The sequence below is a fragment of the Ornithorhynchus anatinus genome, chromosome X5 (genome assembly GCF_004115215.2).
Source record: "Ornithorhynchus anatinus isolate Pmale09 chromosome X5, mOrnAna1.pri.v4, whole genome shotgun sequence".
NCBI classification, from domain to species: Eukaryota; Metazoa; Chordata; class Mammalia; order Monotremata; family Ornithorhynchidae; genus Ornithorhynchus; species Ornithorhynchus anatinus.
In genome coordinates, this window is record NC_041753.1 from 60850525 (window position 1) to 60865688 (window position 15164).

Genomic DNA, 15164 nt, shown 5'->3' on the forward strand with positions numbered 1-15164 from the left:
CAGTGTGGTGATATTCATACTCTGCTAGCCAACAGCGAATTCTCCATCCAAATAGGGGGAGGGAAATTGATCTGATTAGTGACCTTTGGGGCCTCACCCCATTCTGCCCCTAACTCCCCTTAAATATTTGGATATTCTGAAGTGAAGGGGTGTTTATTAAAACCACTCATAATGCTAAAGCTGACATTAACAAATATCCTTACTATGAGCACTGCTCTAATCCACTGAATGAATGCCAGAAAGTAGGTCTTTGGGCCTTATAGCTTCCTCCTCTATTCACCCTGCTCCTCCACTGAACACCACAAAGGTTCAATCAGAGCTCCCAGCTTCAGGGAAGAAGCTTCTCAAAGTCATAATAAAAAAAATAATAATGATGGCATTTGTTAAGCTCTCTGTGCCAGGCTTTCTCCTCTTATAATGTTTTACCAGGTGAAATATTCTTCTTGTGTTTCTCCTGGTATGATAAACAAGAGGTTCAGAGAGACATCCCCATTTCCACAAGTTTACCCCTTTGGACTCCTGCTATAACCAAGTCCATAGGCTCCATGTTGCAAGACCATGGTAAGACTGTGTAATAAAAAAAGTTCTTCACAACCACCAACCAACAGGAAGTGTGTGTGTGTGTGTGTGTGTGTGTGAGAGAGAGAGAGAGAGAGACAGAGACAGAGACAGAAACATTTTGAGAAAAAGCTAATTCTTTCTAAAACTATCAACTGAGCATTTGTTTCTGTTAATATTAGATGGAATAACTAAGAATCATGAAAACCCCATTCACATACATCATTTAACAAATCTATTTAACAGGACTGCTAAGTACACTAGCAGGTTATCGTTAAATCCTTGAAATTTTTTGTCTAGCTGATCTTTTGTTTTGGTTTTTTTTTGGAAAAAAAAAACTCCACCCTGCAGTTGTAGGCTATCAAATACAGATGCAAATAATCAATTTATTTTCTGCCTTGGACACTGATGTTGTTGGTTTGGGTTTTTTTTTTCAGTACAATAAGCACCAATAGCAGAATCTCCTACAAAATGCATATAGGATCCTTGGGTACTATTGGGAACTCACTTCCACAGACAGTAAAAACCAAAAGTAAACCCCAAGAAAGTTAAAATAAGTGAGAGATGTTCAGCTCAAGTTCCTGAAAATGGCCTCTTCAAAATGCCTTTTTTTTTTTTTTTTGCAATCTAAAGAATAACCGAGTCCAACGACTTGGAAGGATGGACAAAAAAATTATACCTCACTCAGAAACTTCTGATTGCTGTAAATTGCAAAAAAAAAAAAAAAGTTAAGGCTCTGTCTAATCTTTCTCTGGGCAGAAGTGGGAAACTATCACATTGACGTTACCTGCTTGGGGTTATTTTTCTTCCAGCAGCTTTAAAATAAACTAAGTCATTAAGCTACGGACACTTCACATTCTGTCCTTGTAGAAACCCTTGAGATATTTGGCTGTTTCTGAAAATGTGGTTTACTCCCCCATAGCACAAATTCAAAAATAAATGCAATATAGAAGATCAACCACATCTGATACCATCTTTCGATTTCCAGACAGAATAAAAGTACCCAATGTCAAATTCTGGTTCCATTAACGGCCTTAAGCGATAGTATTGTTGCCATAAGATGCCTGGATTGTTTGAGCCCCTATTACACGTAACCTCTGCCACAAGGAAGAGATAAGACCACATTTTATGGCAACATCTGTTCATGGCCCAAGTGTGTTGTCTACCATTTTGATAATTACCTTGCAAATCCAGAACAAGTAGTTCTCCCCGGGTGTATTCATACGTCCAGTGGGAAAAGGCCAACATCAGTTCTTCCAGGATATTGCTGGGGCAGATCTCATCACCATTGTTATTGTTGTACTTATGGAACTCGCCTGTCATATACTTCTCTATAGTCAGCCATTGGTTAGCTGAATGGCAGTATATTAGGAAGACCTCCAGAAATCTGTGGGCAAAAATGGGCATGCTTCTCACTGAACGACAGAATCAACCCGGGTAATTCACTTCCTCCTTATTTGGATGTGGGCAACTTGTTACAAGAAACACCATAAAGCGCTTGGAATTCGTATCCCAAGAAGATTTTGGATTCTTTTTAGACTGAATTCAGGGCTGCTTTGCCCCTGAATTAGGGCTAAAAGGATTGACCACCCTAACCATACCTCTCAAAACAAGAAGAGACTAAAGGCCTCCCACCAGTACTCTTAAAGAATCAATCAATTGTATTTATTGAATGCTTACTGTGTGCAGAGCACTGGACTAGGTGTTTAACCTTTGTTTTTGTATGGTGCTTTTATTCCCAAAGCACTCTCACAAATACTTATCTCATTTTTGCCCTCATGACAATACTGTGAAGAAGGTAGAAAGGCGAGTACTATTAGCCCCATTTTTCAGATGAGGAAACTGAGGTATTGAGCAGCTGGTGGCAGAGCTTGTACTCAAACCCAGGTCCGCCGGCCTCCAGACCAATGCTCTTCCACTACGCCATGTGTAAGCTCCAGCGGCAGCATGGCCTATGGGAGAGAGCACTAGCCTAGAAGTCAGAGGACCTGTGTTCTAATCTTACCTTTGTCACTTGCCTGCTGGTTACCTTGGAAAAATCACTTAACTTCTCTGGGACTCAGTTCCCTCCCTTATCCTTAAAATGTAGAAACAGCATGGCTCAGTGGAAAGAGCACGGGCTTAGGAGTCAGAGGTCATGGGTTCTAATCCCACTCCCACCATCTGTCAGCTGTGTGACTTTGGGCAAGTCACTGAACTTCTTGGTGCCACAGTTACCTCATCTGTAAAATGGGGTTTAAGACAGTGAGCCTCACATGGGACAACCTGATTACCCTGTATCTACCCCAGCGCTTAGAAGAGTGCTCGGCACATAGTAAGCGCTTAATAAATACCAACATTGTTGGAAAGAGCCCGGGCTTTGGAGTCAGAGGTCATGAGTTCAAATCCCGGCTCTGCCACTTGCCAGCTGTGTGACTGTGGGCAAGTCGCTTCACTTCTCTGTGCCTCAGTTACCTCATCTGTAAAAATGGGGATGAAGTCTGTGAGCCCCACGTGGGACAACCTGATTCCCCTGTGTCTACCCCAGCACTTAGAACAGTGCTCTGCACATAGTAAGCGCTTAACAAATACCATTATTATTATTATTATTATTATTATTAATGGGGACTCAGTACCTTTTCTTCCTCTCACTTAGACTGAGTCACATATGGACAGGGTCTGAGTCTGAACGCATTATCCTGTACCTAGCCCAGTGCTTAATACAGTACTTGGCAAATGAGTAGGCACTTGACACATATCAGATTACTAGCTACACTCCCTAACAGGCATAAGAAATAAACAGGGTCTAATTCTGAACACGAACAGAGGGAAACAAACAGGGAATACCGAGAGACTTGCAGGGTAACTACATCTCCTGAAGGCTTACAAGACTGCTCCTTGAGGGCAGAAATCGATTTTACCAACTCTAATGTATTGTTCTCTCTCAAGCACTTCATACAGTACTCCGCCCACAGTAAGCACTCGATTAATACCACCGATTGACTGATTGACAGATCACAATCCTAATCGATTGGCCATATGGACTGAGACCTGAGGTACTTGAGAGATCCCTGAAAATCTGAACTTAAACTGAAATTATCAAACAATGACAGTGACACTTCTAACCATCTTTTCTATCCCCAGTGTTGTTGATGAGAGAGAAATAACTTACCACAGACCTCAAGCCTCTTGGATCGAAATTCAAAGCTTCCTATGTTCTCCCCAGATCCCAGTGAAAGAGAGCTAGGTTTTCCCCTACTCTCTCCACCAGAGTTTGGACCACTGGGAGTCTTTCCACCCTACTGACCCAAAAGCCACGTCCTCCCCAGATAATTTCAAACACCCTGGAAGGGTGGGAGAGGAAAGGACTGCACAAATCTAGCTTTGTGCTGTGGCTTGGTTAATAATAATTATGGTATTTGTTAAGTGCTTATGTGCCAAGCACTGTTCTAAGCGCTGGAGCACTGTTCTAAGCGCTGGGTTAACAGAATGACGGGAATCTTCCAATATAAATGACAAACTTTGGGAGTGAGAACCTATAATGATAGTCTTTTTTAGTCAGTCTTTTTATGGTACTTGTTAAGTGCTATGTGTCAAGGACTGTTGTAAGTCCCTGTCCCACTTGGGGCTTACGGTCTAAGTAGAAGGGAGAACATGTATTGAATTCCCATTTTACAGAAACCAAGGCCCAGAGAAGTTAAGTGACGTCCCAAGGTCACACAGCAGGCAAGATTAAAACCCAGGTCCTCTGACTCCCAGGCATGTATTCTTTCCACTAGGCCATGCTGCTTTGGCACAGTGCCACTCACACTCTATCATCCCTACTAGTTGGGTTCCCACTTTGGCAGTGGGTGCAAGAACAATTAGAGATATGGAAGCGCTATAGATATGGGCACTCTCTTTCTTTACACATCTATATGCATGTATATGGCAGGTGCTATAAGGATATATATCTAAATCACCTGCCTCGTTTGGGAGAAAGAAAAAAAATTGAGTGTTGGGGGAGGAGTACTGAGGTGAAAACTGATTCACGTTTTGCAAAAACCTTCAATTATTTTTATGAGTACAGGACCTTACATTTCCTTGACGTGCTCTATGAAGTTCCTTATTAAAATAATAAAAAAGTACTATAAGCCCTGAGAACCAAATATGATCCGTCTCAAGATGAATACAGATGTGTCAGGATTTTCAAACTAACTTCCCAGTGAGACGCCTTGAAGTTTCTTCTTTCTCCCTGGCATGTGATGCCGCTCCTCAAACTAAAGAGATTTTTTTTTCTTTTCTGGGCCTACAGTAGTTTCATCATTTAGAAGCATGTTTGTAAAACCTGTTGTGTCCTTTCCCTATGCAACTCCTATCCCTCATTCAGGAATCTCTTAGGCAGCAAACATATGTGCACAAGTTCAGTGAAATAGTACTTTTACTACGGGCCAGGTCTGTGTCCGACCTGATTATCTTGTATCGACCCCAGCGCTTAGTACAGTGCTTGGCACATAGTAAGCATGTAACAAACACTATTATTATCATTTCATTGTTATTAAATGAAGCAAAGAAATCTTCTCAGTATGTCTGGCTCAAATTTACCAGCACGTTTGGAGTAATCTTCTTTATGGAGTGATATTAACATTAATACAAAAAGGAGATTCCCACCAGCACTTTCACACTATGTTGAGGGAAAAAAAAAACCCAGAAAACTGAAGACTACATAAAATTTTCCAGAGAATTTATCTTATCAGTTGATCAGTGTCCCTGGCTGAATCAGTAGACAGGGAAGGACGGTGGAACACCCTACTAATTCTAGCTGAGTTCACCTCTCAGAGGCAGTTTTCTCACCTTGGAGTATACGGAATCGTATGCGGTTTCACCTGGTTGAAGGTATAAATCAGCTTTTGAGCCGCTCTTTGCTGTTGGATCTCCTAGAAAACAGGACATACATTCAATTGTCATCTCTGCATGACATGTTTAAAAAGAACAGGCAGTTTGCTAATTTTATCAATGCAGGTTTCTGTTCATGGTAATTTTCGATTCTATTTGGTCTACTGGTACCTTGGAATATTTTAAGCTGCACCTTTCCTTCAAAAATGATCAATTTGGGTCAGTGGAGATGACCGGGACCCAGATGTGGAAAGAGCAAGGGCCTGGCAGTCAGAGGTTCTATTCCCCACTCTGCCATACAACTTCTCCATGCTTCATTTTCCTCAACTGTGTAACGGGGATTAAATGCCTGTTCTCCCCACTACAGAGACCGTGAACCTCATATGAGACAGGAACTGTGTCCGATCTGCATATACTCCAGCGCTTAGTATAATGCTTGACGCATAGTACGCGCTTAACAAATTCCACCATCATTATGTTAGCCATGTCGAAGGCCTGACTTGTCCAGTTGTTTCCTTCTCAGGCCCCCACTCACCCTGAGACAGAGGTGAAGCACGGTGCTATCCCGAAAAATTTTGTGCCATGTCCGTACTACCTCCGGGAGAAAGGACTTCACGATGAAGACTTGCCCAGGCTTCAGCACGTCATTCTCAGACCATGTACAGACCACTTTCATGGCCTTTCGGAGACCTCCATCCATCTCCTCTCGGGACAAGACCTGAATCAATGCCGCCGTCCCATGCTGTGACCAGGAGGACATACTTTTATCAAGATTCAAAGGAGAACTTTCCTCTAGCCTGTAGATAGTCACTTCTTCTCCAGCTTTCAAAAAGAAGCAAAGCAAAGAATTACCCAGAATTACTAGTATTACAAATGAGATCAATCGACATCATGACATGAGAGGCTAACAATGCTTTTACTCAATCCTGAAATCATCTTTAGTCTAATCTGTCAATCACTAAGTATTACTGGCTGCAGAGCCCTTGGGAATTTTGCCTGAGACCCTCGTAGCATAAAGTTACTTAAACATCCATGTAATTTATATTGCCCCGTAATTGATTCATTTGTTCATGCAATCGTATTTATTGAGTGCTAATTGTGTGCAGAGCACTGTACTAAGAGCTTGGGAGAGTACAATACAACAATAAACAGATATTAAAAACAAAATAAAGTTGAAAGTCCCAAAGAATTGAATAAAATACATCTTAATTATTGTTCAAAATCATATACAGAGCATACCTAGAGCCAGAATCAATGGAGCTGAAGTTGTCTCCTCTCTTAAGAAAAGGATTTTTTTTTCTAAAGGCCGCTCAGTCAAATTCAGATCCCTGTTCAGCAATACACTGATCATGGGTTTTAGACAGTAGTAAAAGCTGGGGGAGGGGAGAAACTCTATTTCCAGGCAAGATAGTAACAACTGCTCCTGGCTTTCCCTCCTGCTCTCCCATCACCTCTAACTTAAACTCACTTAACTTTGTGCCTCAGTTACCTCATCTGTAAAATGGGGATTAAGACTGGAAGCCCTATGTGGGACAGTGATGGTGTCCAACCCAATTATCTTGTATTACCACAGTGCTTTATACAGAGCCTGGCATATAGTAAGTGCCTAACAGATACCATAAAAAAAGAAAAAACCTCAAGCACTCTGAACACCCACCTCAAACCATACCAAGAAACTACAAAGGTTATAGGCCCATCTCAACTTCTGCTACATCACCAGAATGCCATTCGGTGGATCACGGTCCCTGGCAACTGTGTCAAAATCCTATCTCACAACAATCAAAGAAGTAAAATTCTCAGCATTTATTCCAGATTATTCAAGAATTATTATTATATAATTATTATCTGAGATATATATAATTATTATTATATAATCTGGAAATATTATTCCAGATTGCCCATTTTAGCAATTACAGAAGAAAAATGTTTTGGGATGAGAAACCATAGTTTAATTTTTCACAGCAAACATTCCAGAGTAAATCATTCATCTAAGAAACAAGGAAGCCATTAGGAGCCCAGGAACTCACAAACCAATTTTAATATATTAGGAATTTTTCATACAGCCCTAAATGCGGAGATTGTTCTGAATTTCCTCCTTCTACGTGATGTTAGAACCTTAGAAATTCCTTTATACCCTCTGTTCCAGCTATAACAAACAGCCTCAAGGATCCTAGCCCCAGATGTCAATATCATTTGGTAGCTGAAGTTGTATTAGTAATGACATTGCAAGCACTTAGTATTCATTCATTCAATAGTATTTATTGAGCGCTTACTATGTGCAGAGCACTGTACTAAGCGCTTGGGATGAACAAGTCGGCAACAGATGAGACAGTCCCTGCCGTTTGACGGGCTTACAGTCTAATCGGGGGAGACGGACAGACGAGAACAATGGCAATAAACAGAGTCAAGGGGAAGAACATCTCGTAAAAACAATGGCAACTAAATAGAATCGAGGCAATGTACAATTCATTAAAATAAATAGGGTAATGGAAATATATACAGTTGAGCGGACGAGTACAGTGCTGTGGGGATGGGAAGGGAGAGGTGGAGGAGCAGAGGGAAAGGGGGAAAAGAGGGTTTAGCTGCGGAGAGGTGAAGGGGGGGTGGTATTTTATATTGTTGTTAAGTGCTTGCAACTTAAACAATAACAATAATAATTACTATTATTATGTAATGTGGTAATAACTGTTATTGTGTTCTATCTTTTCTTTTCGCTTCTTCCCACACCTGACAACAGCCCTAAACAGCTCAGCCAAGATTCAGCCAAGATTCCACTGAATTGCATCTGCAAAGGTATCTACTTCTTCATTCCACCAATGCTCTAGATGAAATGTTCAGTTGATGCTGAACGATACAATATAAATGATTTATTTGAGGTAACTCGATTGATGCCACCAGAGGCTTCTGAAGGTCAGGCTGCTTAGTGAATTCAAGGCAGAACTCTTCTGCAATAGTTTAGGGCTAAACAAGAGCCGAAAGAACCAGTTCAATCCCATGTAAACAATGATGGGTGGAGAGGGTTTTCCTGTAGTTTACGGCTCTTTAGCACCCTGTTAATATATTTATGCTTCGACCCATAGCCTAGCAGAGCTTCAATAGCTTTGGTTAAATCTGTTTTGTTTTCCTCTCCTCCAAAAAGACATCTGCTTTAAAGACTGAGCAATTAGCAGGCTTGAAACAAAAGGAACACCAAACAAGACAGCATTTCTCGCTGATGGCTTCCACCAACACAAAGCATTTCTCTCAAATGTCTGATGGTTTCCACCCAGTTTGGGTCTCATTTCAATCAATCAATCAATGGTATTTATTGAACATTTACTGTGTGCAGAGCACAGTATGAAGCACTTGGGGGAGTACAATATGATAATAATAATAATGATGATGGTATGTGCCAAGCACTGTTCTAAGCACTGGGGTAGATACAAGGTTGTCACACGTGGAGCTCACAGTCATGCATCCCATTTTACAGATGAGGTAACTGAGGCACAGAGAAGTTAAGTGACTTGCCCAAAGTCACACAGCTGACAAGTGGTGGAGGCAGGATTAGAACCCACGACCTCTGACTCCCAAGCCCATGCTCCTTCCACTAAACCACGTAATTATGGTATTTGTTAAGTGTTTACTATGTGCCAAGCATTGTTCTAAGTGGTGGATGTAACTTCCCCTGGTTTATCATGCATGGTTGGTTTGTTCTTTTCTTCCTTACTTCCAGCCTTAAATGAGTGAGGCCCAAGTGCACAATTACTGCATCCTTCCCAAGGCGGCTCATGAAAGCCCTTTCCATGCATTAGTAGAACCTGGACCAGAAATCCGTAGATCAATAACTAGAGGAGTTCCCACATAAAGGAATTACTTTGACAAAATCGTGTTTAGAGTTTTTGAGTAATCAAAGAATCTCACAAATGGCACCCTCCCTCATTTTATTTTTCGTTGTGATCATGGGATTACTGTATCCCCAAAATAAAATGCAGAAAATTGAAGCCGGCACTCACCAAAGAGTTTGATTGGGGTAAATGGTATGGTCTGAGAGAGTCTCATTAAATTGTTCCTTTCCACCGCTGCAAACCAAAACAGATTAGCTTTTCTTAGAAAACATCATCTGCTTCAATTTCCAGAAAGCATTCTATACACCAATTTATTTAAATAATGCAAAGATAATAGATTGCAAAGCAAGGTACCAGCTATTTTCTCATCTAAAATCAAATCTGCAGGAAAAATTCCCAGAAATTTATCAGACTGAAAGGCTATGACAATATAACAGACTCCAAAGCGGACTCACTGTCACCATTCCCCATAAATCACTCACAAATCACTGCATACACGGCATATTCTTTTTACACACATTTCAGTCAATGTTGCTCCTGCTCTGGTTTCCCTGAGGCTTTTCCTAAGTGAATGTAATGAAGTGTAGACTATGGGGACATCTACTGTTGGATTCTGGACTGCTCACCCTCCTTCCCAAAGAGAGCAGAAAACTGTGATCTTAATTATCAGCAGTCCATCCTCACTTTTATTTTGAGGAAAGACTAGTACTATGGCTAATCAGTGTCAAAATGAGTTACAGTATTTCTTTCCAGTGGCTTTCTAACTTCATATGTATAGGTCCAAGTAATAGTTTGTCACAAAGTTGATGTACTCTGCTTTAGCTCTTGGGAAAGAGGAACAAAAGATTATGGATAGCTGCAATATTTTGGGCACGGAGAAAAGTTTAACAAATATTTCATAGATGGGATCTAAATAGCAGCAGCTCAAATTTAGGGAAGGGATTGACTTGGAGGGATTCGTTTTTTAAGGTAGGAACTATCTTTGCACTAGGAAATCTTTTGCTTGGTGTTCTGCAAGGGTTTTACCACATTGAGAGGGATTTTCCATAAAAAAGCTCATGTCTAGCCATCAGCAAGTCTCCCCCAATCAGTTCACACCCATCTTAATTTGACAAACAATAAGGCCAAAAGAATGGGATCCAATTCAACTGGAAAATGCTTGCCTTCCGCAGCTGTGGCTCTAGTTATTCTTCGGAAAAGACTCATTCATTCATTCAATAAATTCAATAAATTCAGTATTTATTGAGTGCTTACTATGTGCAGAGCACTTGCTTTTTTTTCAGAGATGAAATGACTGAGGTACTGAGACATTAACTTGTAGGAAAATAGTCAGTGGAGGTCAGAACACTTGGGTAGCTTACCTTGTGTTAAGTCAGTGCCACAATAGCATAAAATCCAAGAGAAACAAGCCAATGTTTCTGCCTACCCTCTGCTCTGACACTTAACTAAGTAGGTTGTCTCATCTTCGGTTATACAATTGAGCCTGGGGGTTTCAAAGTCATCTTTCTTTTTCCCTCTCGGAAATTTTGCAAAAGGGACAAATCAATTTTGACGAAGAAGCCGGACCCTGGAGACATCTGGACAGTACCACTGATTCGCAAACTTTCCTGCCAGAAACTGAAATGCCTTTTTCAGCAGGGTGACTATCACTCTTCCAACTGTGAGCTGCTGATACTTTTAAGGAACTCCCCAACTTGCCCAGTCATAAATGCAAAATTAAGAATTTTCGCTCAATTGACATGTGCGCACACTCTTCTTACCTGAGTAATGATGGTGCAGATCTTGAGGGGTTTTTAAGGAGGCTGAGATTTCTAAAATTATAAATAAGATTGACATTTTGAATTATTTGTTTAGAGATAAATACATTCCCTTTCAGGTTATTACTGAACAGGTTAATCAGGCTGGCTTCTCAGCATTCAGAAAGCATTATTAGCCTTGAACTATATTATTGTGAATGCTAGCCTGACAGCTTCCAATCATCAATGCAATATTTCCAAACATATTTATACAGGGAATTGAAGAAACACAAGCAATATCAACCTCATGGATAATTTTCCCTGAGCCAATTACATCTCTGGGTTGCTAAAGGCCCTCAGCTGCCCATCATGCCTCACAGCATCCCAGAAGCATCATTTTCCCGGCTTCTCACCAAGTTTTAGTGCTCACATAACTACAGTATCACCACCAATTTAATAGCCGACAGCTTCACTGACTTAAAATAACAAAGTGATAGACAATCACAAGGGGCAGAGACCTAGCTCAGATGGACAGTCTGAGATCAAGGTGTAGGGTTTTGTTTATAAATGTCCAGGAAGTACTATGGAAAACTTTCTCTTGGCTAAACTGGGTCTGGTGGAATTGCTCAAGTCCAAAAGTGTATGGTTACTGAAGAGCCCTTTGAGGCAGCTTATTCCAAAAAACAGAGACCTAATTCAAAGAACTTCAAACTCATCAGGTTACAGGTACCAGAGGACAGAAGCAAAATTAAACCAGTCCTAAGAAAGAAGGGGTGAGAGGAGGCTCCAGTTATTAGACACAAAAGAAATGAGAGCCAATTCCTTCCTTATGCTCCTATTCGACTGTCACCCTAAGTGAAATTGGGTCCTTTTTCAATGCCTTCACTGATTCTTCCTGAACTGGTTTAAGTTTGCTCCTTACTGATTGTCTTCCGATACTAACTGAATAGTTCCTGAGTGAACTCAGGCCTGCAGCTCAGAGAGCAGTCAGTAATATGCAGTTTACATCATACATACACTTGGGTTACAAGTTCAAACAACTTGCTATTCATAGCTCTTTAAGTTGGTTTTTTTTAAAATATAAAATATTTTCTGTCAGTGATATCATGATTTGGGCCTTTTCCTTAAGGAAACCTAACTTTTTCCTTGGGCGATCTCTTAATTCCTTTGATACTTAAGTCTCTTAACACAAACATTTTTCTGACCCTGACATATATTGCCAGCATGTGCAACCCCTCCCAACTTGTTACTCTTTATTTTCCTGTGATTCAATGCAGGTCAGTTATAAAGATAAGAACAATGACCAGTGAGTTGAACTCTGAACTGGTTGGAGCTGATTTAAATGAGCGTTTATTTTGGGTAATTTGAGATCTGCACTAATGTGAACTCAACTCACCCTAGATAATAATAATAATGTTGGTATTTGTTAAGCGCTTACTATGTGCAGAGCACTGTTCTAAGCGCTGGGGTAGACACAGGGGAATGAGGTTGTCCCACGTGGGGCTCACAGTCTTAATCCCTATTTTACAGATAAGGGAACTGAGGCACAGAGAAGTTAAGTGACTTGCCCACAGTCACACAGCTGACAAGTGGCAGAGCTGGGATTCGAACTCATGAGCCCTGACTCCAAAGCCCGTGCTCTTTCCACTGCGCCACGCTGAGATGTGAACTGTAACATTGCCAGTCCCACTCCCAGGGAAAAGTTTGAAGTATGTTTGGGAGTTACTGCTTAGAAGTAATACTTTACCTACTGGAAACCAGGTATTTCTCAGTGAAAGACAAAGTGGAGGAACAGGAACAGTTAGTCAAGACCAGAGCTCAGATGGGCTGAAAGAGGATGAAAAAAGGAGCTTGACAGCGGAAGCTACAAAAAGGGGGTCTGTCTCTCATGGTCTAGGCCCAAATGGATGTAGCACTTAGGGAACCATTTGGCAAAATACTGTCACCCATAGAGTCTCTATCATCTATCTCCAAGGGGAAAAACCATTAAGAATACAAGTAGAAGAGCATGGGAAAGGAAGAAGAGTAAATTTCTGGCTGTAAAATAGTCTTTGCAGCAATTTCATAAATAGCCTGCTATGACAGGGTTTTGATGATAACTGAGGTGGAGAAAAAATAATCACTTACAAGAACTGCTTATTAAAAAATATGCAAACTTACTGTCAACTCCTTTTGAACTTCTCAACCTGTTTTAAAATGAAGGACTTTAGATCATGCTTTAAAAAATTCATACAAAATAACAACATGAAGAGATTGACATATGAGCTGCACATAAACTGTACATCTAAAATTCAGATTCAACTCAGCAATTAAAATATACATTCCCACAATAATTTTCCTAGTAAAATGTTCACTTCCTTTAACTGGTTTTCTGATACTGTAATTTATCAACTGTACTGTTAATGTCATGATCTTTTCTATTTCTCCATTTCTCTCCCATGAATTTCAGGCTCCCTACAAAATACATTGTGCATCACTGTCTTTATATTGTTTTAGAAATAATGTATTGGATAGTTTCTGAGACACAAATTAAATGCTTAATGACTTCCTGAACCATATTCTGCTTGCTTCAGTTTACTTCTTTTTTGAAATGAAGAGACTACTTACTTACTTGTTCACTAGAGTGTGGCATAGATGCATTAATTAATATAGTCTTGCAAATGGTCAGTTACTAACAAACCTTCACTGCACATCTACTGCATCATGAGATTCTACCAGGAGCTGCACACATTTACCAATCAAGCAAAAACCTATACACTTTGTTTTACAATTCCACTCCCTCCAAAGAGGGTTTGCTGATAATAAAAGCACATGAAATTACAGTTGTTTTATCTTTGCTGTCCTAAATTACTACTGTCCATAGATAGTGACTATTTGAAATCTGAATTGATACATTTATTGGTTTTTGAGATCACTGGTTGGGGGAGGAGGAGAAAGAATATTACATTGAAAAAAACAATTGTCCTGGGACAATACCTCACTGCATAACTGGGTATAAATATATGTTGTGTGACTGACCATCTACTACTGAACTCTTGAGTGGAGAGGGTCAGGTCTCAAGAGAGAGCTAAGTAGACAAGTAGAGAAAGATATAATGTGTTTCAAGCCTAAGAAAGTAACTGAGTTCCATTACAGTGACTTCAAATTAATCTTAAATGCAAAAAGTTATAGGCAACCTGAAGAGCAATTGGTACTAAATTCCCACTCTATAGTCCATAGAACTTGTGAATAATACTTGTGGTATTAAGTGTTTACTATGTGCCAAGCACTGTTCTAAGCACTGGGGTAGATACAAGATAATCAGCTTGTCCCACGTGGGGCTCACAGTCTTAATCCCCATTTTACAGATGAGGTAATTGAGACACAGAGAAGTGAAGTGACTTGCCAAAGGTCACACAGCAGACAAGCGGCGGAGCCGGGATTAGAACCCATGGCCTTCTGACTCGCAGGCCTGGGCTCTATCCACTACGCCATGCTGCTTCACGGTAGCAGTGTGGTCTGATGGAAAGAGCACAGAGCTGGGAGTCAGAGAACCTGGGTTTCAATCCCGGCTCTGCCATGTCTGCTGTGTGACTCTGGGCAAGTAACTTCACTTCTCTGTGCTTCAGTTACCTCACTTGTAAAATGGGGATTAAGACTGCGAGCTCCATGTGGGAGAGGAATAATGTCCAACCTGATTATCCTGTATCTATCCCAGCATTTAGAACAGTGATTAACAAATATAATTATTATTGTTATCATTATTGCACAAAACATGGCAAATGATATGGTACATTCTTTGCCAGGACAGTATTAGAAATTTCTTTCTTTGGAATACAAAGTTCTAGGAATGATAAAATTCCCAAGCCTGATAAATATCATCAAGGGGAAAAAAAAAGATTCCTTATTCACAAAATGGGGAAAAAAGGACAATAATCATAATTAGAGTTTTGGAACACAAGAGTATTTTTAAGGGGGTCAGTTACTTCGATTCACAGTCTTTCACATCCACTGTGATTTTTCACCAAAATATTGAAATTGTATGATGAATAGGATGAATAACCCTTTCACTGCTGTTACAGAAAGGACAATGAGTTTACTTTCCAATATTCTTCCTTATGACTGAATATACCAGTTTTGCTCAAAATCTCCAACTCTAGATATTAAGTAAAAAAACCTGAAATGCTGACAAAAGTACCCCTCCTCATGATCA

At 40.3% G+C, this 15164-nt stretch overlaps 1 protein-coding gene across 7 annotated transcripts in view; it reads right to left on the reverse strand.

Annotated features, from left to right (window-relative positions):
• Positions 1-15164, reverse strand: part of TRPM6 (transient receptor potential cation channel subfamily M member 6) — a 143246-nt gene that overhangs the window by 18958 nt on the left and 109124 nt on the right. For all 7 annotated transcript variants that reach the window (XM_029055529.2, XM_029055527.2, XM_029055530.2 and 4 more), the window contains 6 exons: positions 13133-13158; positions 10997-11047; positions 9405-9470; positions 5948-6234; positions 5371-5453; positions 1740-1945 (listed from right to left, as the gene is read on the reverse strand). In XM_029055529.2, the coding sequence (XP_028911362.1) occupies positions 1740-1945; positions 5371-5453; positions 5948-6234; positions 9405-9470; positions 10997-11047; positions 13133-13158 (719 nt within the window). The remainder of the gene's footprint in view (positions 1-1739; positions 1946-5370; positions 5454-5947; positions 6235-9404; positions 9471-10996; positions 11048-13132; positions 13159-15164) is intronic.